The 25,946-nt window shown below is 41.6% G+C and overlaps 3 protein-coding genes across 4 annotated transcripts in view; all 3 read right to left on the bottom strand.

Annotated features, from left to right (window-relative positions):
- The window catches only part of LOC308103638 (acetyl-coenzyme A synthetase 2-like, mitochondrial), a 173,579-nt gene extending 169,411 nt beyond the window's left edge, over positions 1 to 4,168 (bottom strand). For both annotated transcript variants that reach the window (XM_080453723.1, XM_080453724.1), the window contains exons 1-3: positions 3,868 to 4,168; positions 1,145 to 1,241; positions 361 to 560 (exon numbers count right to left, since the gene is read on the bottom strand). In XM_080453723.1, the coding sequence (XP_080309849.1) occupies positions 361 to 560; positions 1,145 to 1,241; positions 3,868 to 4,156 (586 nt within the window). In that variant the 5' untranslated portion in view covers positions 4,157 to 4,168. The remainder of the gene's footprint in view (positions 1 to 360; positions 561 to 1,144; positions 1,242 to 3,867) is intronic.
- A 5,058-nt stretch (positions 4,169 to 9,226) lies between these two features.
- LOC308102879 (uncharacterized protein) lies at positions 9,227 to 17,682 on the bottom strand (the record flags this gene model as incomplete). Its single annotated transcript, XM_080452734.1, has 10 exons — positions 9,227 to 9,282; positions 9,869 to 9,995; positions 11,150 to 11,242; positions 11,576 to 11,731; positions 11,863 to 12,853; positions 13,442 to 13,532; positions 14,138 to 14,405; positions 15,229 to 15,331; positions 15,742 to 15,826; positions 17,676 to 17,682. 10 exons carry the CDS (start codon positions 17,680 to 17,682, stop codon positions 9,227 to 9,229), a joined length of 1,977 nt encoding a protein of 658 aa, XP_080308860.1.
- Positions 17,683 to 24,999: 7,317 nt separating this feature from the next.
- LOC308102878 (visual system homeobox 2-like) overlaps positions 25,000 to 25,946 on the bottom strand; it is a gene marked incomplete at both ends in the record, with an annotated part of 5,573 nt that continues 4,626 nt past the window's right edge. Inside the window, one exon of the mRNA XM_080452733.1 lies at positions 25,000 to 25,328. Within this exon, the coding sequence (XP_080308859.1) occupies positions 25,000 to 25,328 (329 nt within the window). The remainder of the gene's footprint in view (positions 25,329 to 25,946) is intronic.

Here is a 25,946-nt window from a genome sequence, read left to right as displayed (position 1 = left end):
AATCCTGTAGGTGTATTATACTTTGTTGTACAATGTTGGCTTGCAAAAATAGCGAAAATAGCCGATCTACCAGCTCACAACTGACTGTTGTTGCTTGTAGCTATTTTCACTTTTTTATCGTTCATTAATCGTAATTGAGGCAAAAGTTTTAAATAATCGTGATATTGATTTGAAGTCATGTCACCTATAGCCCTAATCCCTCCTACATTTTTAAAGACTTGTTTTCAAAAACGTGGATTCTACCCTTCTCCACCACTCATCAGCCTACCAGTATGTCAGGTACCACAGGCATGTGTGGTGCTTTATTATGTTTCAAGTCTTCCACTTGAAGGCACATGGGTCACATCTTCCCAGCCTCACCATCTCTGATGCGGTCTGCAAGGGCCTCTGCACTGAACCCTGCAAACACCACGTTGTGGGCAGCACCGACACGGGCACAGGCCAACATGGACGCCACAGCCAGTGGGCAAGGAGGCATGTAGAGGGTGACACAGTCCCCTCGCTTCACACCCTGCCTCTTTAACAGGTTGCCCACGCGACATGTCAGTTCCAGCAGCTGCCTGTAGGAAAAACGTGACCAAACTGTAGTGCAGGGGTAGGCAACCGTAGGCACGGGTGCCAACATACAAGGGAGGACAATCACTGGCACACTGGCATAAGTGTGAGAGAGAGGATTTTTTGGTTTAAAATAAAATATTCTGAAATATGTAGTCAATTGAATTGAGTCCCCTCCCATCTGTATGCATTTTACATCCTGCACGTAATTCTACATTCATTCAAACCCTGAACTCTGACTATGGGGAGTGAGTCTGGGAGACAGGTGGGTTATCATCAAGTCTAATGATCATTAAAATGTCCTGATGTGAAAGAAAATAGTTCAGAGGAATACATTTTTTTTGTTATATTTATGGACAATTAACATCTGTTGGAAATATTTTATTTTGATGTGGTGTCATAATTTAACTTAATGATGATATGGCACACTGACTATCAAGGAAATAAAAAACTTGGCACTCAAAAAGGTTGCAGACCCCTGCTGTAGTGTATGCAAATGTACTGTAGTAGCGCTGAAAGAATCACAATAGCACATGAAGTTAAAATAATTTACAGACACTTTGAAGACTAAATACTCTAACTTGCTGACCTGTAGGTGACCTTGACCTCTGTTCCTGGTTCATCTCGTTCCCAGATCAGAGCTATTCTCTCTGGACAGGTGTGAACATGCCGGTCCAGGCAGTTGACTGTGTGCATGTACCCAAGTGACACACACACACACACACACACACACACACACACACACACACACACACACACACACACACACACACACACACACACACACACCACAGGTGAAAACACTTCTTTTACAGTAAATCTCACCTCCATTTTTCTCAGACCAAATTAGCTCAAGGTCTTCTGCACCTCATTGTATTCTGTGAATGGCTCAATTGTTCAGAGATAATCCGGGGGCAGCCTGTTTACATAATGATCAGAGCATTATGTTTTCATCATTGTTTTATTATAGTACTGAACCGAACCGGGACCGTACCTATATTCCCCAGGTTCTATGTTCCCCAGGTTCTATGTTCCCCGAAAAAAAGGTTCTATGTTCCCCCCTTACCAAAAAAGGTTCTATGTTCCCTGGGTTCTATGTTCCCCGTTTACCCCAAAAAAGGTTCTATGTTCCCCATTAACAAAAAAAAGGTTCTATGTTCCCCGCTCACCCAAAAATGCAGGAAACATACATCAAAAAAGGTTCTATGTTCCCTGGGTTCTATGTTCCCCGTTTATCCCAAAAAAGGTTCTATGTTCCCCATTAACAAAAAAAAGATTCTATGTTCCCCGCTCACCCAAAAATGCAGGAAACATACATTTTTAATTTCCAATGTATTTATTTTTTCCTCTAAATTTTTATCCCACGATTTTGTAACCCAATTTTTTACACCCAGTGCCAATTGTCTATGTAATCCTGGGCACTACCTTCCCTCTGCCAACCTAGGGAGGCTAGGGCCGAGCTCATGCCTCCTTCAATGCATGAGAGCCAACTGACCTTCTTGTCACCTGACAGGGGGGAGTTTCCCTGGTTGGACGTAGCGCGTGGAAGGAACACGTTATTCCAACCAGTTCCCTTCCCCTCCATCAGGCGCCCCAGCTGGCCAGGGGGAGGCAGTATAGTGACCAGGATTACTGCATGTTTTTGTGAGGGTACCTACCCTAGGAGACACGGGGAGAACATGCAAACTCCACACAGAAAGGCCCTTTCGCCAACCCCACCTAGGGTATGGGCACTGATGACGCGGAGGAGATAACACACCCCCAGCGCCCACAGCGTCCCCTGCGGGAATCGAACCTAGTTAATAATTTCCAATTATTAATAACATCTGTGAACACACACAACTGAACATAATGGGGAGAAATGACTATCAGAAACTTGCCCGCCCCTTTCCCCTGGCGGCCATCTTGGACAAAAATTGTACCATATGATAATAAGCATTGGTAAGGACCAATTATATGAGATAAGATATGTTGAAAATGGGTGAAAATGGGTTGTCCTTTAAGCTTGCATAATTGTCTCCACCAGGCCGAAAGGCATGGCGAGAGAGTATGTTTTACCCCCTGTCCGTCCGTCCGTCCGTCCGTCCGTCCGTCCGTGTGTGTGTCCTGTCCGTGTGTTACCAGCTAATCTCCGGCACCATTGGCCCGCTCGCTGCGAAACTGTGCACACACACTCCCTCGATACCAATTCAGAACCTCTGCCCCAAATTTTTCACATGGGCCTGTTATAGCGCCACCAGGAGGCCGATTTGTGCAAAACCCATTTTTTTACATTACTCCTACAGATTTTATCCAAACGTCATGCAAATCGTTACACAGTATCTCTATAGTCATGTGATCAACCCGGATCTGTCCGATTTCCCATATTCCATCCTGATTGGCTAAGGTTGGCTTCCAAAGTTTGCAGGATAGGTCCGTTTTGAACAAAATGCTTCGAATCATGAACGCAGCTTGCAATTTCCGTGAAATTTCACACGCACATTCACACTAGGCCGAGGAAGAAATGCCACCCATTTCACATTGGCCTGTTATAGCGCCACTAGCATATATATATATATTTATATGCTTTACAAATTAAGCACTTTGAAACTGAAGATGATGGCCAATGTTGATGATAGTAAAAATGATAATAACATCGTATCGATATCGTGAGCCCAATATCGTGTATCGTATCATATGTACCGTGAAATTAATATATCGTGACACCCCTAAATAGTTTTTGAGTCATGTCAAATAAGTTTTCAAAACATATTTTGACACTTTAAAAACTGGAAAATTACATATAACTAATGGGTATAAATACATGTATTTAAACCTTTTTAAATGTCTCACCATTTCATGCATTTTTGGGTGAGCGGGGAACATAGAACCGTTTTTTGGTTGAGTGGGGAACATAGAACCTTTTTTAGAACCTTTTTTGGTTGAGTGGGGAACATAGAACCTTTTTTTGGATGAGTGGGGAACATAGAACCTTTTTTTGGATGAGTGGGGAACATAGAACCCTTTTTTGGATGAGTGGGGAACATAGAACCCATTTTTGGTTAAGCGGGGAACATAGAACCCGGGGAACATAGAACCTTTTTTGGGGTGGGAGGGGAACATAGAACCTGGGGAACATAGAACCTGGGGAATATAGGTACGGTCCCAACTGAACCTTGTGCAAAAATAGTTGCAAGGCTACTATATAGCAATTCCAGCTTCAAGGTGTACGCCCCCCCCCCCAAACCAATACTTCTGACTTTAAAGAATGTAATAGTCTAATACACTACTATTATTAATTTAACTGTAAGCAAGGCGAAAAGGCAATCTTACCGGAGACGTTCAATTTCCCTCCCACAAACCAATTGATCTTGCCTTGACTCAAGTCACAGTCCTGGGCAGAGGTAAAGGGTCGCATCCAGGATAGTCTCTGACTGGCCAGAGAACCCCAGAAGCCTTCACTGTCGCTCACTGAGAAGTCATGGAGTCCAGAATGGTCGCTCACTCCTTGAAAACCAGCTGCTTCGGGCATGCATGCCGCGATGTTGTAGTGTTGTTTACACAAGAGATCATGGCAATTAGTAAAAAGAGACTTGGAAGTGCGTCTGCAAAGCGGCCACATGGTTTCACTCTCTTTGCCGTCCGTATGTGAAACTAAAAAGAGTTTACGAAGCATTTACGCTCCAAAACCATTTTGCCGGTAAAGAAAGACGCTTCTATAAAGTTCTGGAACTACAAAAGTCTGAGAGAGAGAGAGAGAGAGAGAGAGAGAGAGAGAGAGGGAGAGAGGGGGGGGGGGAGGGGGGAGAGGTAGAGAGAGAGAGAGAGAGAGAGAGATTAACCGTAAAGGGCTGTTAAAGGGCTGCACAGGCTATTGTGTGCCGACATTATTGTGCGTGGAATGGGATCCTGCATATAGTCCGCTTGCCAGAATGTGAACCCGGACATGTTGAGTACCCCAAAGTTTTATGTTAGAAATGTTGAGTATGGGTCCCCAGCATGTAGAAACTGCCGGATGCTAACTTGGATATGTTGAGCAATTTTCAGAATTAGCGTAATTAGCTTTTATTAGCATAATCACCTATATGGACAATATTTCAGCAATAGTCCCGGGCCTTAGGGATATTTTCGCGCTAATCAGTCTTAAATGCACCAAATTTGGCCCAGATGTAGCCCAGGGCATGCTCTAATGATTTAGCTATGGCGCCCGGGCGGGCGACCTTTGGGGTCGCCATAGCGGCCAAATCCAAAATGGCCGCCATGTAAAACGGTTTTGGCTGTAACTTTTGAACCAGATGAGCTACAAATACGAACTTGGTGTCTATTTCATGTTTTTTGACCATTGCAAACACATTGGAATGCTTATCATTACGATTGGGTGTGTCTGGAACCCTAATTTGCATATTTCCAAGATGGCGGCTATGTGAAAACGTTAACTTTTGACAGTTTTAGCAAACTTAGTGTCTATTTTATGTTTTTTAAGCATTAGAAACATATAAAATGCTCAGATGTTCTGATTGCATCCATCTAGAGCACTCTAATTTACTTATTAACAATATCAGCACTATCCCCAAAAAGGTATTCATCATTTTCACCCAGAACACTTTTAGGAACAACCTTAATAAGCAACCTTTGTATGTTACACATATAATGTATTTGAAAGATAGAACAATGGAGTGCAGCACATTCCTATTGATATAGATAGGAGTATTTGAAACAATCTTACAATTAATGCACAAAAACTCTGTACGTATCAGGCTGGGCGTATCAGTATAGTATAGGCATATATGAAGATCCGGTTGTCCAGAACCGCTGATCCAAACGATATGCCTCTCTCTGAAGACGGGGAGGGTGCCGCAACTGTGGCAATCTTCCTGCATTGTCCCGGTGCCTAAGAAAAGTCACACCTTGTGACTACAGGCCAGTGGCTCTGACATCAAAGAGCATGAAGACGTTTGAGCGTCTGGTACTGAATCAACTGAGACCGATGGTGAGTGAATACCTCAACCCCCTTCAGTTTGCATACCAAGCGGACATTTGATGATGCCATCATCTACATGCTAAACGGGGCATTCACACACCTTGACACCCTGGGCAACACAGTCAGAATCATGTGTTTTTACTTCAACACTATCCAGCCACAACTGCTTGCTGAGAAGGATCACAGACTACCTCTCGGGCAGACCGCAGTATGTGAGACTGCAGGGTTGTCAGTCGTAGGTGCTGGTGAACAACACAGCTGTCCCCAGGGCACAGTGCTGTCACCTTTCCTGTTCACCCTATACACATCTGACTTCCGATCAACTCCAAGACATGGCCCCTACAGAAGTTCTCAGATGACACTGCGGTGGTCAGCTGCATCTCAGGTGACAACACTGTTGAGCACGATAGCATGGCGAAGGACTTTGTGGACTGGAGCGAGGCAAACCGCCTCCGGCCCAATGCTAGCAAGACCAAGGATGATGGTGGTGGACTATGGCACGACCAAGAGGGTACCCCCGGTCCCCAGCACCATAAATGCTGAGGTGGTGGAGATCTAGGAGTTTCTAGGAGTGCACCTGAACAGGTTGTTGGACTGGTCTGACATCTAATGTAGGAGCAGGCTGTTCTTCCTGAGAAGACTCAGATGTTTTGGCGTGTGCAACAGGATGCTGTAAATGGCTGGTGAGGGAGGTGGGCTCCGTCGTGGGGACCTCACTGGAGGGGGTGGCTAAGGTGCGTACAGTGAGGAGGCTGGACGCCATCATGGCAAACACGTCCCTCTACCTTCACAAGGATATAGTGGGGCATCCCGGGGTAGATTCACCTACCCCGGGTGGAACTGTTTGAGACTTGGCATGTCTTTTGTGCTTTTAGCTATGAGGATTTACAACGAGACACACGTTGGTCGCTCTGCCAGGTCAACTGTCTATAAAGAATACATCACATGGATGCACCTGGGACGTATCATCAGTGTTGTAGCCTGGGGTCATAGGGTGTTTCGGGTCTCGCAACATACACCCTCGCCCAGGTGACCCAGCCGGGGTTGATCAAGCCCCAACTTACGTCCCAGGACCCACGGTCAGTCCTATAGGGAAAGACAGGGCCACTCAGTCCGCTTCTCCGGAACTACTCTGCCGGAACTCGGGGAGGCTCTGGCACGTGGAAGGACTAGGCTCTGTGGGTGGCCTCGTGGCCGGGCTCCTCCTTCGTCTCACCAGGTGCAGGACCTGAGCACTGTACCAGATCCGCTGCACCAGATCCGCTGCAACACCCCGATCCAAACATTTCCTTCTGGCGTGATGGTTCCTTGGGCCGGTTTGCTTGAATGGCCTTCCTAAAGGCCTCACCGTGGGTTTGTTGGGCTTCTTTCTCACGGAAGACACAGAATGGGGGCGCTAACCCATACTGCTTCCGGTCATATAACTTGGAATAAAAGATGTACCATGGACTCTGACCTCTAATTAAACTTAGATAGTTATTGTACTGATTGCACTGTGGACACTTTGTCACTTTTCTTTGCATTGCAGTGATTGTACTGGTTGCACGGTTTGACAGGACACTGTAACCTGGTGTTATTGTTATGTTTCTGCATAGTGCAGGATAGTTTGTACAGGTGTATACTTTTGTTCTTTAGTAATGGTGCATCTTATTGTTATGTCTTACCTTTGTATTGCTGTATACATTCCTTACTCTGTATCTGTAACTTTGTAACTCTGACTGCTGTGCTGCCTCTGGGTGACTGAAATTCCCCTGTGCGATCAATAAAGGTATCTATCTATCCATTGTGCTTATATGTTGTCATCTGGACCCCTCATTGTTGGTGAGGCATCCTCACATCCACATAATCAGGTGCTACTGTGAGATCCAGTGTTGCCTCCCAAGCTGCCCATGCACTCTTTTCCCATGGCCAAGGAAGGCTGATGTAGTATCACATCCTGCTAGCGCATGGAAGAGAGGAAAAGCCGGAGTTTGTTACACCTCATCATGTGGATGTGAGGAACATTGAGGTTCTACACAACAAACCTTGTTGTGTGGTGCCCCCCCCTCCACGCACCGCATTTCCATTTTTATTTGTATTGTTCAATATACTCTAGCCTACTGGCTTATTATCTGTATCAATAGGGATGTGCTCCACTCCATTCTTCTATTGTTTCAATAAAATTGTATGTGTAACATACATAGGTTGCTTTTTTTAGGTTGTTGATAGTGGTCATATTGGTAACAAGCTAATTAGAGTGCTCTAGATAGATTTAATCATTAATCGGAGCATTCCAATGTGTTTCTAATGCTTAAAAAAACATAAAATCGACACTACACTGTAAAATCCAATAAGTTAACCTTACTAGAAAAAAGTTGGGAAATCGGTTCCAGCTAGTCAAGTTTACTTGATCATTTACTAGTCAAGGTTACTTGATCATTTACTGGTAAAGGTTACTTGATCATTGACTTGGTAAAGGTTACTTGATCATTTACTGGTAAAGGTTACTTGATTATTTACTTGGTAAAGGTTACTTGATCATTTACTAGTCAAGGTTACTTGATCATTTACTGGTAAAGGTTACTTGATTATTTACTTGGTAAAGGTTACTTGATCATTTACTAGTCAAGGTTACTTGATCATTGACTTGGTAAAGGTTACTTGATCATTGACTTGGTAAAGGTTACTTGATCATTATTTAGTAAAGGTTACTTGATCATTTATGTGGTAAAGGTTACCTGATCATTATTAAGTAAAGTTCACTTGATCATTATTTAGTAAAGTTCCCTTGATCATTTACTCATCCATTACATTAATGAAAATTAAAAGTTTGCATGATCCCATTTAGACAGACAACACATTTGGAATACCGTAGGTTTATTCCTTGACAATAATATGAACAATCAACAATTTGTCACATGAGCTCAAACAGCAGCATCCAATTTAAAATGTACAGTAAAGGCATTTTACAGAAATAAATTGTATAAAAAATGATATAATTCTATAAGTATAAGAATTTGCAGCTCAAGAGTGCTTAAAAGGAATAAAAGTGGCTTTGTTCAGAACTCCTATCACTAACATATGTTTTTTTTTTACAATTTCTAAATAAAAGCTGACAATTGTGGAAATCAAAAATCAAATCCCGACCTTTAAAGGGATAGTTCACCCCAAAATGAAAATTTTCTATCGATTAGTCACCCCATGGAGACTTGAATTCATGCTATTTTTTGTCGCATTCCTAAGCCAATAATTTGATGTCCGGTAGGAGACACAAAGAGTCTCCTTTGCATCTCCTACCGAAACCGCTGCCTACAGGTCCGCTGGTCATCGAATTATTGGCTTAGGAATGAGACAAAAGAATTCAAGTCTCCATAGGGTGACTAATCAATAGGAAAAACAAATTTTTGGGGTGAACTATACCTTTAATATAACAAAATCTGAACATTTAATACTGTACTAACTTTGCAGACCAAACCAACGGTCTGACAAACTGACAAGTGCTCTAGTAATACAAATGGCTTAATTAATAAAGCCTAACGGGCCATCCACACCAAGCACTATATATACACATTTTTAATTTATTTTATTTTATAGAATTTAGAGTAGCCAATGATTGTGAACCTCTTTTCGTCCACAAAGTCATTATGCCAATTAATTCCTCACACATTTATGTGTTGCTACTGCAAATGTAGCCTAGTAGCCCCTCCATCCTTCTCCTCCTGTTCAACACAACTAAAGACGAACAGTATCTGTGTTGATGATGACAATATGAGTGATTTGCTGGAACTCTGGAAGACATGAACAACTGCCAACTGAAATGATCATGTCTGCACTGTATTTAAACTAAATAATTCTACAACGATATGATTGACAAAAGTGCTATGCTTAGTGTGGACAGCCCCATAACAGTTTGAAAGAGAACATTATTTCACACATGAACATGTGAACACTTGGCAATTTCAAAAAAGTGCCTTACTTTTACTTAATGGTATTACATTCAAAGTCTTGAGAATTTGCAGCTCTAAAGTACTTAAAATGAATAAAAGTGGCTTCATTTAGAACTCCTATCACTACAACATTTTCTCATGCATGAGAAAAATAAAATGCATGCATTTTAGTCTACTGTCTCAAAGGAGGGCTGAGGACAACCTGCCTACCAGTGACCCACTATACAATCTTTCTAAAATGACAGGAGGTTTTTAAGACTTTGCAGTTTGGGGGGTAGTTTTTCCTTTCCCAAGCCAAGCATCACTCTTTGAATGAAGTTCAAAGTGTTCTTCATATCATTAGGGTAGTTCAAATTTAGTGCATATGTCAGGCCAAACAGCAGGCACAGTGCTTGAGGGAGGTTCTGGAGATTATCCATGACAATACCTCCTTCGAGGATGACGGCTGTTGACACTGGCTTAAGGTCGATACCATCTGAGGGAGGTGAATCTTCACTGCTCACAGTCAGCAATCCGACCGATACCTCTGTCCAGGCGTCTTCGATGTCACAATCCTGTATAGAACCAAACAAAAACATTACAACAGGGAAATGTAGATCACTTCACACACATCTGCATTTAGAAGTTTTATCAACATTGGTAGGCCTACTGTTTTTTGACGTGTATTACTCACTGTAAACTTAATCAGCACAGTAAAATGTGTTATCTATGAAAATATTTTAGGTTAGAAATAAGCAACTTGGTAACAAACATTCTGCATAGTGGCCATCTCTCTCTCCCTTGAGCAGCGTGCACTTGCAGGCTATAAACACCAACACTGCACACCATGTGAGTGAGATTCCACTGTGCTATAGCCTGAAGGGATGGAACCTTCCGATTGGTTGCGAGGCCGTTTCAGACTGAAAATTCAAAATATAACTAGAAAATGTGCTCCTCGGAGCACAAGTCTCCGCCAGCAGACTATAGCAATTATATTATCATAGCAATAACTAATGAGATAGTTGAGATGTTTAAAAAAAGATAGGATGAAAAAAAGAGATCCAAAATGTTTTGAAGATTGAGGACACACACACGCACGGACGGGTGATTTGGACTAGAAGATACTGTTCCAATCAAGACTGATTGATCCTGTCTTACCTCGCTTCAAAAACGTAAACGGCTTTTTGAAGTGACACACCTTTTTATTATAGGATTGTATTTCGTCATGCGTCCCTCTAGCCAATCAGAGACATTGATGTCAACATATTGACACGTATTAAGAGTTCGGCTTTGTTGTGGGATCATTTCAACTCTAGTCCTCTTCTACGTTACAATTGTAGATGAGTATGCTTTCTTAGCTTTGGCCTTCTGCGCCTTTGCTTGACCAATGTTAGGTGTTCTCAGAGGGAAACACACACGCACAGACGGGTGACTTGGACTTACTGAAGGTACTGTTCCAATCAAGTCTGATTGATCCTGTTTTACCTCACTTCAAAAAGTAGGGGCTTTTTGAAGTGACACACCTATTTATAGAATTTTATTTCGTCACGCGTCCCTCTAGCCAATCAGAGGCATTGGTGTCAACAAATTGACACGTGTCACGTGGAGCTTGCCCAATGTTAGCTTGGCTAACAATGTTTGCTCACACAAAGCGAAAACATATTCTCCACCTTCGGCGGAGACAATTAACGAAAATGTAATTTCACTGGACCTTTAAGATGTAACTTACCACGGCAGTGTTGTAGAAACTGCTGGGGTCCTCTCCAAGCAGAAGAGGGAGGCCTCGGAGAACAAGTGTACGCAGCGCTGTCACGTCTGGTTTCTATAAGTGGATAATAAACAAATAAAGTTCAAAATCTGACCCTCAAAAGTTACAGTACAGTTACAGCATGAGACACATGTCACCACAATTTATGCTTTATAGTGCATAGAACAGTTACTGATTGGAGGTGTGATTTAAATAGTACAATCCACAGCATTTAGTTATCAACAACAATCAATAGTTAGCAATATCACAACACTTGATGTATTATAAATCGCCAACACTAAAACACTCATACAGCCAGGAAGCTATACAAGTACTATTTGGGGTTATAGGTTGTACATAAACTGGGTCATGATAAATACAAATATAAGCAGCATGTTGTAGACTTACCCCATCAATTTTCTGCACAATTCCGGACAATTTCTCTCTAATGGCACCTTTCTTGGACTTTAAGATAGTGACCAATTGTGGTGTGTAACGATCCAGAGCATCAAAGAAGTCCGTCTCTAGGTGAGTGGTGGTGATCCTGTTAAACTCAGCATAAACCTACAACACAACAAACCACAGAACAAAATACAGTGACTAAATACATTTGAAAGTGTGTATGGTGCAAGCCTAAAATTACATGCATGTTATTATAGGGTATAACCAAAAAGCCTATGAATAACAGTACTTACTTGTCTCTCTCTAAAAAGAGCTGGCCACCGCTCCTTCATCGTTGTCACTGGAGGTTCGTCCACCACAATCTCCCGTCTACGCAGTGCAAAGGTCTGGTCCATCATTACAGCAATGCCACTTGCACTGGGGTTCCGTTTTTTCATTTCTTCCACTAGGTGCTTTCTCTGCTGCTCTAGCGTAGCTTCATCCTTCCCGTCAGGGAGATCCGGTAGGTAATTTGCCTCATTCCTTTTCGGTCTTTTGAGGCCTCTTGCTGCAGTGGCACCTCTTCTCCCTCCATTTATAGCAACCTCCAAAAAACACCCTGATTTTCTCAGTTTATTGCGGTAGTTTCCCATTTTGTAGTACAAATTAGTTGTCCAGGAAGAACATCCATCTGTGGAGCCTGGTTCTGTCAGGCAGGGATGCTTGCGTATGAGAGCTAAAGCCACAGCATGGACATGGTGTTCTTTTGGATACGCCAAATATTTGAACATCTCTTCAGAAAGCTTTTTCTTTATTTCATACTTCATTTGCCAGCTTGGATTGAGGCATTTTTGGTCTTTTAGATACACAGCATTAGCCTGTCTTAGTTGGTGTTCCACCTCAACTGGGAACATTGGAATGTCAAAAACATCTGGCCAATGATCTGGTCTTGTTGTTGCTGAAGATGATGTGGAGGGAATCTCAACAACGGATGAAGTGGACGGAATCTCGATATCTCCTGAGGCACCAGGTTGAGTGTCAACAATGGGCACCAGGTTCAGTGTCAATGGAATGACCTTCACAGTAGCTTTTCCATCTGGCAGGTCTTCTATGTCATCAAGGTTGCTGAAGGGGGAATTATGGAATTCAGTGTCTTCGTACTGAAGTTTGAAGTCATCCTGCAGCTGGCATTTTTCTGTTACTTTTATCTTCAGCTCTTCAAGCGTTTCTGGTTTTCTATTCAGTGTCACTTTCCTTATGTCATGTTCATTTATGATGATTCTCAATTTATAGGTGTCCATGGTCCTACAGAGTGAATAAACATATATTTAGTGTCCTTTCCATATACTCATTCAACATGATATGTAACGCTTTAGTGTCACATACACATTTCCTTTCACTTGATAGGAGGATAAGGGGAAAACATCATTCAGCTCAGACAGCTGTGTGACTGTGAGAGACCCTGCCCCACTGGTGCACAACTCGTACGCACGTAAATGCAGTATACTGACCAGGATTACTGCATGTTTTTGTGAGGGTACCTACCCTAGGGAACACGGGGAGAACATGCAAACTCCACACAGAAAGGCCCTTTCACCAACCCCACCCAGGGTATGGGCACTGATGACGCGGAGGAGAGAACACACCCCCCAGCGCCCACAGCGTACATACTTTTGGTACTTTAACGGTTTTTAAATCTGGTAGCATCACACACTGCAGGATAATCTTATATAAGATGCTCTCATCAGAGAAATTACTTCTCTTCTGGAGGTCCCTGGCACAATATATATTTTCAGACGGGGCCAAATACATATAGTACATTTGGGGGTCCCTGACATGACAAAGTTTGATAACGTGTGAGTTTGATAATGTGATTTTGATGCGAGTTCATACTTTGGCTCTCCGGTGGCAGACAGCAGGGCTCCTCCTTTGGGGTCATTGGGACCATTTCCCAGCAGGGCTCTGGGAGGAAGACCAACAGGTCCTGAGAGACATATAGTAAAACATACATAAGAGAGTAGTGGTCTATCATTTATTACAGTATAACCTGTGAGTAGTGGTCTATAATTTGTTGCTTTAACAGGTCAGCTGAGCCACGTTATGGAGGATTCATCTGAAATGCCCTTTCTTTTGCAGTGCCCTTTGATTAGAAAATGTGTTCAAACGCAATTGAGTATTGAGAAACCATTATGCACACAGCATGCGCAAATGGTAATGTAGGTAATTAATGTATTTGTGCAAGATGACCCTGCTATATAAAATGTGTATATTACTCGTTCATGTTCAAATAGCTCAATCCATGCTGTAGGCCTAAGTGATGGGCTGTATTTACGCACCTGCTTGTCATTAATGCATAACAAAAAATTATGACCTTTATTTTTATCAGATGTCCGATGAATTTGAATCATTCCGGACATTAGGACCGGAAGATTAAAATCCTAGCGTGACCCCTGGTCTGTATAAGTGAATGTAAAAAAAATCAATCACGGGGATCTCGGGATGATCACCACCTCAATTATTCGATGAATCCAAAAAGTTATCAATAGAATAATCTCTAAGAAAATAATGGATAGATGCAGCTGTAGATACCTGTTCTAGAAAAGACCGGGGTAACTGGAGCGGTGGTGGAGGGCTTCCTCAGAGGCAGGTTGGGACTAGCCGCAGTGGGACTGAACGAACCGCAGACCGGGGTGACTGGAGCGGTGGTGGAGGGCTTCCTCAGGGGCAGGTTGGGACTAGCCGCTGTGGGACTGAACGAACCGCAGACCGGGGTGACTGGAGCGGTGGTGGAGGGCTTCCTCAGAGGCAGGTTGGGACTAGCCGCAGTGGAACTGAACGAACCGCTCATTGCATCACTCTACAAATATCTGTCAAGTTGAAGAAAAAGAAAAACTTGCAATTATCATCCAACACTTAAAACCTGATCGATAGTGATACTTCATCTCATAACGGTGTCGCATGTCGAAAAACAGCAGACCTACAAGCTCATAACGTGTCGCCCCAGTCTGCTATTTTCCAGCGCAGGACATCTTGTCAAAAATGGATCAATGAGGCAACCACATTTACCCATGTTGCCTTAACCCTTTAAGACCGGGCTCATAGCGTGGCACTGAGTGCCGCGCTATGAGCTTGTACATCTGCTAATTTTGAATAGCCAAAGAAATCTAAAATGACAGAGATGCGTCCCCGGATCGAATGGGTTAAAATTGGCTTACAGGAGGTCCGCCCGGGACCTCTCATGTAAGCATGAATCAGCCATAACCATATAAGGAGTTCCCAATGCAGCTACGCCCAATTATGGAGTGTTGTCTAACCTAAATGTGTCATCATGGAATCAGCAAACAAATTAGTCAGCTGCATACACCTCTAGTGTAATAAAGTGTCCATCACCTTACATCCTGGGTTGTACCCAGGCTGTAAGGTGATGGACACTATTACACTAGAGGTGTATGCAGCTGACTAATTTGTGCTTATGGTTATGGCTGATTCATGGTTACATGAGAGGTCCCGGGCGGACCTCCTGTAAGCCAATTTTAGCTGCATTGGGATCTCCTTATATGGTTACAATGTCACATTCCTCTAAAGCATATTTTCATATATCGCCCTGATAGTTTAATTGGACTGTTAATTCCCGACTAAACCCATGTTGCTCTGTAACTCGTGGGTTAAAAGGTGCCAACCTGTTCCTGGATGTCCTTGTAGTCAGATGATGGGCAGTGCCTGTTGGCAGGAAGGTAGCTGAGGTGATCCTGTTCAGGGCCCAGGCTGACTCCAACTGCGCACCTATACAAAACACAGAGGAGTCATTTTACACCAATGTCACATGGTGAGAATACAAGTTTTATCTGAACACCAAGTGCTCTGTCACAGGCTGACCCTGCCAGAGAATGCTTTTCATGTCAGCTGATAGAAAACCACCCAGATAGCATTATGTGAAACCCCAAAGTTGTGCGGAGGGTAACCGCCTTAGGGTCTAAGCTCTGTGGGGTGCAGTGCTCTGCCCTTCAGCATCTCTATGACCAGAGGAATCCGAGGCATAGACTATAGGCGTCAGAGAATCCGAGGGACCCAACTCATAACCTCAGCACCTGCTTCAAGGTCCTGCCCTCGGGTAGAAAACAGTCTAACATCTAAGAAACATAGTTACTGTTAATTATTGTTTATTTAACCATTATTTTAAATGAAACCCCCACCTGAAGTGTGCAGTTCTTCCTCTTGAGGAATCCCACCCTAAATTCTCCACACCAGGTGTGGAGAGATTAGATCGAAGGATTGGGTCTACACAGGAGAAAAAAACATTATATAAACAATTGTAAAATTAGAAGATTTTAAAAAATCACTAAGAGTCTGTGCTTATAAGAGAGTATGCAAGCAGTAGCGCTCTTTGATAAACACACCCATTGTGTGACAACAGTTTGTGCGATTTATATTATTATAATTGTGACAGGCTTAACCCAAGGCACCATGAGCTGACAACAATAGCCTTAAAGGAGTTCACCCAAAAAATTACTTATTTTCTATCAATTACACACCCCATGAAGCCTTGATTTCATGGATTTATTTTTGGCATTCCTAAGACAATAATTTGATGACCGTGTGTATTTCCGGTAGGAGACACAAATAATCTACTTTGTGTCTCCTACCGGATACATTAGCCGGTAGGAGACGGGAATCAAATTATTAGCTTAGGAATACGACAAAAACAAAAAAGAATCCATGGATTCAAGGCTTCATAGGGTGTGCAATTGATAGAAAATAAGTCATTTTTGGGGTGAACTCCTCCTTTAACCCTAACCCTGTTTTCAACATGGGGGGGAAATAGATAATGATGGAAAACATTCAACATGGATATTCAACCTATCAGAATCAGAATCAGAATCAGTTTTATTGTCACATCACAGGTTTACAAGGTAAAAAAGTGGGTGAAATTCTTTTTTGTACATCGTTCCCTATATCTATATATCTCATGTTCTAATGCAAGTACATCAACAATACATAGTGGCAAAAACAACATGTCTGCTATGTCAGTGGTACTCAAAGTGGGGCCCAGGGACCCCCAGGGTCCTTGAAGGGGTTCCAGAGGGGCACCAGCAAAAAAAACAATATAGCATCACAATCAGTTTGACCACATTAACCCTAATATTCAGAAATAACTGTCCTACAAGCTTGTGAGCTTGTAGATCTGCCATTTTTGAGGAATTTTGAAAAATCTTGGAATTATTTGGAAGAAAATTAACACAAACTTTCGGGGGTCCCTGGTTCAGATGGGGGTCTGTATCCAAACATATCTATTTAGAGGGCCTTAAGATGAAAATGTTGGAGAACCACTGTTCTGTTTATTGTCTACACGAAATACACAGAAGACAGGGTATTTCTGCCACACTATTGACCTACAGTATTAACACCATGCCAATGGTTAAAGAAACAATGAATTACACACCAACACAACCCTGCAACATAACATGGATTTCCATTTCAAATGTGTCCACAAAGCGTCTATAAGGCATGTTATCTTGTGTAGGATAGCCTACACCAACGTTAGTGTAGTTGCATTGCAAACGCTGTTTAACCCCAACAACAAGCCTCGTTTAGCGACGCATCTACACAGTGGATGCAAATCCTCACTTATATCTCGCCCTACGGCGTGTCGCACGCCGAAAATGGCAGATCTACAAGGTCACAACGCGTTGTGGATGCGATGCGTTGAGAGCTTGCAACTCCAATACTTGTTGGACGTGCGAGGTCCGCCGAAGCATCATGTCTTAGCCATGGTTCAACCTGGTGTTTGCACTTTCTCCATCTAAACGCATACGTCTTCATAAACGTACAGATTATAAAATATAAAGTGCTTACCCCGCGGCCATGGATGTAACAAGTTGAATCGAGCGGGTCGACGTACCCGTATAATCCGTATTGTTAAATAAAAAGCATTTTAATCCGATTGGTGGCCATTTTGTCCGAATTGTCATCAAATGCTTTCAACTACGCGACCCTATCGGTTGGGAGGTGTATTTCACTCTGATACATTATCTCTCTATGAGAAAATTGCCGGCGATCGGATTAAAATGCTTTTTATTGAACAAAACTGAAGATACGGGTACTTAGACCCACTCGATTCAAATTGTACCATCCATGGCCGTGTGGTCAGCACTTTATATTTGAAATCTGAACGTTTATGTAGATGTACTGGTTGTAATGGAGAAAGTGCCAACGCTATTTCAGGTTTAAGTAGGCTAAGTTTTCATGTGGTGGAAAAAACATTTCCAGTCGAAACCAGTCATCAATATTGACGTAACGTTTGGCAAATGTTCACTAACATAATGGCAGCAGTCAGATACACAAATTCACACTAGATAACTTACCTTATCGACGAAATAATGTCTTGAATTGTAGAAAACAAAACGTGTTGCTTCCTTCTTCCAAACAAATTACAACCAAGGTGCTGCTCCTCTGCTGATTGCAACTTGTTTCAAAATGTGTGCAGTGTGCAATCTGCGCATGCTCACATTAAGGCACGCCCAGCCAGAGTGACGTTACTGATCAATATAAAGTGTTCTAAAATACGAATTATAAGTAAACCATACTTAAACCACAGTGCAATTAATTGTTACTAGCTCTTGGTAAGTGATCTAAAATATAAATAATAAATAGATAATACTAAACTGGTAGGCCTAGACAAGGTTCATTGTTTGAGGAGAAGAAACTCACAGCAAAGCAAAATTTAAATGTGCTGTTTGATCTGTTAAAAGACACTCTGAGAGCAGACTCACTTGTCTAGTAAGCTACAAAGCAAAGACCTGTATGATTTTTGGAAAGAGGTCTAAGTAATGAACAACAGTAAAACATCGGACCCTACCCACTAACATAGAGGGTGCAACAACAAGCAGGGGTCATCGCCATGCTGGCTTGTGGTGGACATTTTATTCAAAATTAAAAAAAATCCATGGACATTGAGCAGACAATAATATTACCAGAAACACATAAAGAGCTAACCCTGAATGACCATAACAGGTCTGTAAGAGTGTACAAATGGGGTCCATTTGGTTCCATTTGTACACTCTTACGCCATACACACAGTTAAAACAAGCGCTTTATGGCTGCCTTATGCCTCACATGAAGCATAAGGCCGTTTCAATTCATTCCCTATGGAAGTCACATGGTTTGATAAGGCTGACTTGCCTTATGGGAGGGGGGATAAAGCCAGAGAGCCGTGAGGCACGCATAAAACAGCAAACCACGTGACTTCCATAGGGAATGAATTGAAACGGCCTTATGCTTCACGTAAGGCATAAGGCAGCCATAAAGCGCTTGTTTTAACTGTGTGTATGCGGCCTCAGAGTTATGGGGGTCCTTGACAATTAGATGCTTGAGAACCACTACTAGTGGACTCCTAATGTGCCATAATGTCAAAGTAAATCAGTACCATGACATATTGTGTACGGACAAATTGATGACCCCTGACAACAATGCATGTGGCATGCATCACATCACAGCAGGACACCTCAAATTTGCAATCAATAAAATCTGCCCATTACTGGCCTTGTGTTTTACAGGTCTGTTGGGTCATGGGGTCATGGGTACAATTTGTAGCTGTCCTTAAAGACAAGGCAGGTAAACTAAACAATAGCATTGACAACAATAGACCTATCGCTCTGGCCAGCATCCTCTCCAAAGTTTAGGAAACAATCATGCGTGTGCGCCTTGAAATGTTTGTCCTGACTGCAGATAACCAGTTTGGATTTAAAGAAACACGGCACAGACTTATGCATCTTTGCACTTAAAGAACTGATTGCCAGCTACAGTAGCCATAATTCCACTGTCTTCATGCTTCATTGTCATTGATGTGTCTCAAGCTTTTGACAGGATTAACCACTAAAACATGTTTCACAAGCTGCTTGATAGAGGCACACCTAGACACATTGTACGTATACTGGTGTTTTGGTATGCAAATCAGAAAATGCAGGTCAAATGGGGTAATGTTACATCTGCCCATTTCTCAGTTAGCAATGGTGTACGCCAAGGGAGGATTTTGTCTACCGTTTTATTCAACGTTTACATGAATGATCTATCCATTGAATTAAACAAGTGCAATATGGGCTGTCTGATAGGTAACTCTATCATCAATCAGCTTATGTACGGTGTACGCTGATGACCTGGTCGTGCTAAGTCCTTACAGTGGAGGGTTACAGCAGCTATTGAAAGTTTGCTCAAAGTATGCCAATGATCATGACATAAATTATAATGCAAAAAAGAGTATGATTATGAGAAGCCATGAGGACAAGAAATCGTCTTTCCTAGCCTTTTACCTATGTGACAGTCATCTATCTGTGTGCCAGGAAATCAAGTATCTGGGACACATTGTTACTGACAATATCCAAGATGATAGAGATATGTGCCGCATACTTTATGCCCAGGCCAATATGCTGCTTTGCAGGTTCAGTGTGTGTTCTGATCCTGTCAAGTGTGCACTTTTTAAAGCATTTTGCACACCCATGTATACAGCCTTCTTGTGGTGCACATACAAGAAGGGTAGTATGCGGAGGCTTAAGGTGGCATACAATGATGCCCTGAGGATTCTACTTAAGGTCCCTAGATGGCATAATGCCAGTCACTTATTTGTGACATGTGGTATCCACACTTGTGAGGCTCTCTTACCAAAAGTCAACTCATTGTAAGGTAACAACATCTAATAAAATAAAATGTCTATAATATCAATATAATATCTAATAAATCTAATATAATACAGTGACGTTGTTAGACCTTCAATAAAGTGAGTCCCGGGACTCACTGGTTGTCATTTGAATGAGTCCCACTAATCTTAGATTAGATGTAGGCCTATTTGACAGTGCAGAAGCATAATTGCTTCGATGCCTATAACAGTAACGAGTGTCAACGAGCGTCAGCTGGACCTGCACACCTGCCCTCAGTGCTCTAATTTGAAAGTGACTGGAGTCTGTCTCATTTCTCTGCAAAAGCCCTTGAATATGATGGAATATGATATGAAGGATTACTGTGATTATGGTAAGCTCACATTTCATATCACTCCTGTAACTTATTTAAAAATGATTTTTAAAAAAATAACGTAAAAAAGCAATACTAAACACAGTGCAATTAAATGTTACTAGCTCTGGGCAAGTGTTCTAAACACAAATAACAAGTAAACAATACTAATCACAGTGCAAATAAATGTTACTAGCTCTGGGCAAGTGTTCTAAACACAAATAACAAGTAAACAATACTAAACACAGTGTAATTAAATGTTGCTAGCTTTGGGCAAGTGTTCTAAACACAAATAAGAAGTAAACAATACTAATCACAGTGCAATTAAATGTTACTAGCTCTGGGCAAGTGTTCTAAACACAAATAACAAGTAAACAATACTAAACACAGTGTAATTAAATGTTACTAGCTTTGGGCAAGTGTTCTAAACACAAATAAGAAGTAAACAATACTAATCACAGTGCAATTAAATGTTACTAGCTCTGGGCAAGTGTTCTAAACACAAATAACAAGTAAACAATACTAAACACAGTGCAATTAAATGTTACTAGCTCTGGGCAAGTGTTCTAAACACAAATAACAAGTAAACAATACTAATCACAGTGCAATTAAATGTTACTAGCTCTGGGCAAGTGTTCTAAACACAAATAACAAGTAAACAATACTAATCACATTGCAATTAAATGTTACTAGCTCTGGGCAAGTGTTCTAAACACAAATAACAAGTAAACAATACTAATCACAGTGCAATTAAATGTTACTAGCTCTGGGCAAGTGTTCTAAACACAAATAACAAGTAAACAATACTAATCACAGTGCAATTAAATGTTACTAGCTCTGGGCAAGTGTTCTAAACACAAATAACAAGTAAACAATACTAATCACAGTGCAATTAAATGTTACTAGTTCTGGGAAAGTGTTCTAAAATACAAATAATAAGTAAACAACACTAAACACAGTGCATTTAAATGTTACTCGCTCTGGGCAAGTAAACAAAGATATGTTTACTCAAAACAATTAAGTAAATTATATTTTTTAGTACACGTTACTTGATTAAACCTAGTATTGTAACAAATGAGTAAAGCTAACTCATTTATCTAAGTAAAGATAGCTATTGGATTTTACAGTGTAAGTTTCCCAAAAGTTAAGTTATAACTCGTTTTCACAAAGCCACCATCTTGGAAATATGCATATTAGGGTTTCAGACACACCCAATCGTAATGATAAGCATTCCAATGTGTTTGCAATAGTCAAAAAACATGAAATAGACACCAAGTTTGTATTTGTAGCTCATCTGGTTCAAAAGTTACAGCCAAAACCGTTTTACATGGCGGCCATTTTGGATTTGGCCGCTATGGCGACCCCAAAGTTCGACCGCCCAGGCGCCCTAGCTAAATCATTAGAGCATGCCCTGGGCTACATCTGGGCCAAATTTGGTGCATTTAAGACTGATTAGCGCGAAAATATCCCTAAGGCCCGGGACAATTGCTGAAATATTGTCCATATAGGTGATTATGCTAATAAAAGCTAATTACGCTAATTCTGAAAATTGCTCAACATATGCAAGTTAGTATCCGGCAGTTTCTACATGCTGGGGACCCATACTCAACATTTCTAACAAAAAACTTTGGGGTACTCAACATGTCCGGGTTCACAATGGGGCTCTATGGGCTGGCAAGCAGACTAATAGGCTACTATGTAAAAAAAAAAGAAGAAAAAAAGGCGAAATTTTACTAATGCTACCAAAGTGAATTATGTTATAACTAGAAAAGGTGCTCCTTGGAGCACAGGTCTCTGCCAGGGCAGGTAGGTTATTATGTGGGCCAGCAATGTTGATGGAATATGAAGAATCAGACAGATCCGTCTTGGTCACATGAGTCATGACTAGAGTCTAGAGAGATAATGTGTACCGATTTGCGTGATGTTTGGACAAAATCAGGAGTAATATATTATTATACATTATAGCGTGTGGTGCACCTAATAGGACAATGTCAAAAGGGTGTCATTTGTTCCGCAATGTAGTGCGAATTGCTTACAAAGTTTCACCGCAATCAGACACTGCGTTCATGATTTGAGGCATTTTGTTCAATATGGGCCACTCCTGCAAACTTTAAATGTCAATCTTAGTCAATCAAGGATGGAATATGAAAAATCAAACGATTCGTCTTGATCACATGACTATAGAGCGTCGCAGTTCCCGCCCACTTCCTGTTTTTTTGGTGCCGGAAGAAAAAACTCAATGCATTTTTCCATTGACATTTCCAAAAATATTTATATCTATTAATTTAAGCCTCGAATCAAGCCATCACGAGATGACATGAATCATGACCATAAAACGTTTTTTTCTGTGATTTTTTAAAATTTTATATTTAATTATATGATATACTATATTTAATAAATACCCTTTGTTTTGCCGTTTTCAACAAAAAAAAAAATCACAGAATCAAACGTTTATGGTCATGATTCATGTCATGTCATGATGGCTTGATTCGAGGCTTAAATTAATAGATATAAATATTTTTGGAAATGTCAATGGAAAAATGCATTGAGTTTTTTCTTCCGGCACAAAAAAAAACAGGAAGTGGGCGGGAACTGCGACGCTCTATAGAGAGATCATGTGTACTGATTTGTGTGAAATTTGGATAAAATCTGAAGGAGTACTAAAACAAAAATGTTTTACATAAATCAGCCTCCTGGTGGCGCTATAAAAGGCTATTCTTTGGCCTCTAGGGGGTGCGCATAGTTTTATGCAGATCAGTGCAATTATAGGTAAAAACGCAAATCAGCCCTTTTACAGCGCCACCATGAGGCTGCGAAATTTCACGGAAATGGCACGTTGCGTTCATTATTTGAGGCGTTTTGTTCAAAACGGAGCACTCCTGCAAACTTTGGAAGCCAATCTTAGCCAATCAGAATGGCATGAAAAATCTGAAAGACCTGTCTCGTTTAATAACTATAGAGATATTCGTTTTTCAAAAATCGGCCTCCTGGTGGCACTATAATAACAGACCGATCTGATTTTTTTTTGGGGCAGAGGTTCTGCTCTGGTATCCAGTTTCGCTGCCATCGACCCAACGGTGCCACAGATTAGCTGGTCACACACACACACACACACACACGCACGCACGCACACACACACACACACACACACACACACACACACACACACACACACACACACACACACACACACACACACACACACACACACACACACACACACACACACACACACACACACACACACACACACTCTCACACACACACACACACACACACACACACACACACACACACACACACACACACACACACACACACACACGCACACATGGATGGACGGACGGACAGGGTGCAAAACATAGTGTCTGCCACGCCTTCAACCTGGCAGAGACAAAGATGCATTCGGGTACCAAAGCTTTTATCACAGATCATGACTATAACAAAACCAATAGACCAATTATTTGTTTACTAACATTGAGACTGGACGTGCATACTGGTTGCACCACGCATACTGGTTCTTATCAGTGTGACGTCGTCTGTTAAGGGGTCTATACCATAGGCTATCTATTTCCAATATTAAGCCAATAAATATGAATATAAATATATTGCAGAGCTTAATTTAATAGACAAAGACAAACAGATTATTCCTGTTCAACTGTACACATTGAATTTTATTTTCATTATGTACAATTCAATATGCACAGCAGATGGGTTAGGGGTGTTGGTGCACCATGTTATTTGATATCATAGGTATAGGCATTTATAATACATCTTCATGTTTCAAATTTTCCAGCCACCCCACACACACCTTTCATTTGCATAAAAGTAGCTGCCTTGGTACAAAATTGTGAGAGTAAGCAATGAAAAATATGTACATAATTTTATGTAACTAAACTTTTAAAGGTAGAGAGTGATTTTCTTTTGTTAAAATATGTGTTAAATAGCTCTATAGTCTGATAGCAATAATTGATATGTTGTTAAGTCACAGGGCAGGGGTCTCCCTGTCTCTCCAGCTCTTTAGTAAAAATAACATTTTCAGGTTGGGATACCAATTTTATCCAATCAGGAGTTAGAACTCATACAGGATACAGGATAAACATGTGCTATTTGAAGTGATGACACACAGAAATGCATACAAAATTTAAACTAAGGGCCACTCTAAAATTGAAGCTGATAAATGGCTACTCTCTCCTGATTGGGTTCAATTGGCAACCCACCTGAAAAATGTACTTTCTGTTTATTAAAGAGATGAAGAGATTACTAAAGAACTTTAATCTTTTCACACAAAGAAACCTTTTGTTTTAACCAAAAAATATCACTTACACTACCTTTAATGTTATCATCCATAAATGTGAGGGAACAACTACTGAGCCTCATTCTTAAGTTTTATACATAGAAGGTGCTGTCACAAAAGAATAGCCATAAAAAGTCTTTAAAAGTAGCCGTTTTCAGTGAGACTTCTCCACCTCTCCTGTCTTATGTTCTGTGCGCGTTTCCTCAGTTTCCTCTTTATCTTTTGCGCGGCCGTTCGCTATTTCCCCTGAAACTGTCCCCAGCATCTTAGCGCTGTGCTCCTGGGCTTTTGCCCTGAGTGCAGCAATGCTATTCTCCCTCAGTTCCTCCTTAGAAATAGGCGACCTGGTGGTGTCCGTCCTCTGCCTCTCTTCCTCCTCCTCTATCTCTCGCTCCAACGTGTTCTCCCCAGCAGGTGGTTGGATGCTGTTGGGTTTTCCAGGAGATGTGTGGGTGGGGGTATCCATGGACTTCTTGTGCATACCTTAAGGGGAAATGATTCCATTTAGAGCTTGCAGAAATTTTAATTTGAAAATCCATAGGACTGCTAATGTAACGTGGCTCCCCTTTATGGGAAACCAAACATCTACTGCTAAACCCTTTGGACGAGTGAGATATTAGGCTTCTGGTTTTCAGGCAGGTCTACTCTGCTTCATTCATTCGCCATCAGGAAAGCTGATTCCGGTCAAGCCCTCAAAGTCATTTGGATTCAACCCTATTGATCTATTTAGCAGAGCACATTTTTTGGCCCTTGTGAAACTGTAGCTGGTGGACTAATTCTTGCTTTGACCATCTCTGACAAAGGTGTGGCAGCAGCACTCTCATAATCAACAACATTGCATGTATGGTAGAGGGAAAGATAATGAATGAACGGGCAAGCAAGAGGGAGGCCGATGAGAGGGAGGGGAGAGGGAGTGATTCTGTTATTCAATTACAGTCACCTAATTGATTCAAAGTAATCAATTGACATGTGTCGAAAGAGCACGTTTGATCTAATCTGTCCTGATGAAGTAGGATTATCATCGTATCGACTACCACCATTTATTGACATGGTGACACTTTTATTGGCTCCTAACAAGGACCACGCTTAGCCCCATGTCCC

The sequence above is a fragment of the Gymnoscopelus braueri genome, assembly GCF_963280865.1.
Source record: "Gymnoscopelus braueri genome assembly, chromosome: 16".
Lineage (NCBI taxonomy): Eukaryota > Metazoa > Chordata > Actinopteri > Myctophiformes > Myctophidae > Gymnoscopelus > Gymnoscopelus braueri.
The sequence above is the reverse complement of the archived record's forward strand: the minus strand, read 5'-3'. Positions and strand labels throughout refer to the sequence as shown.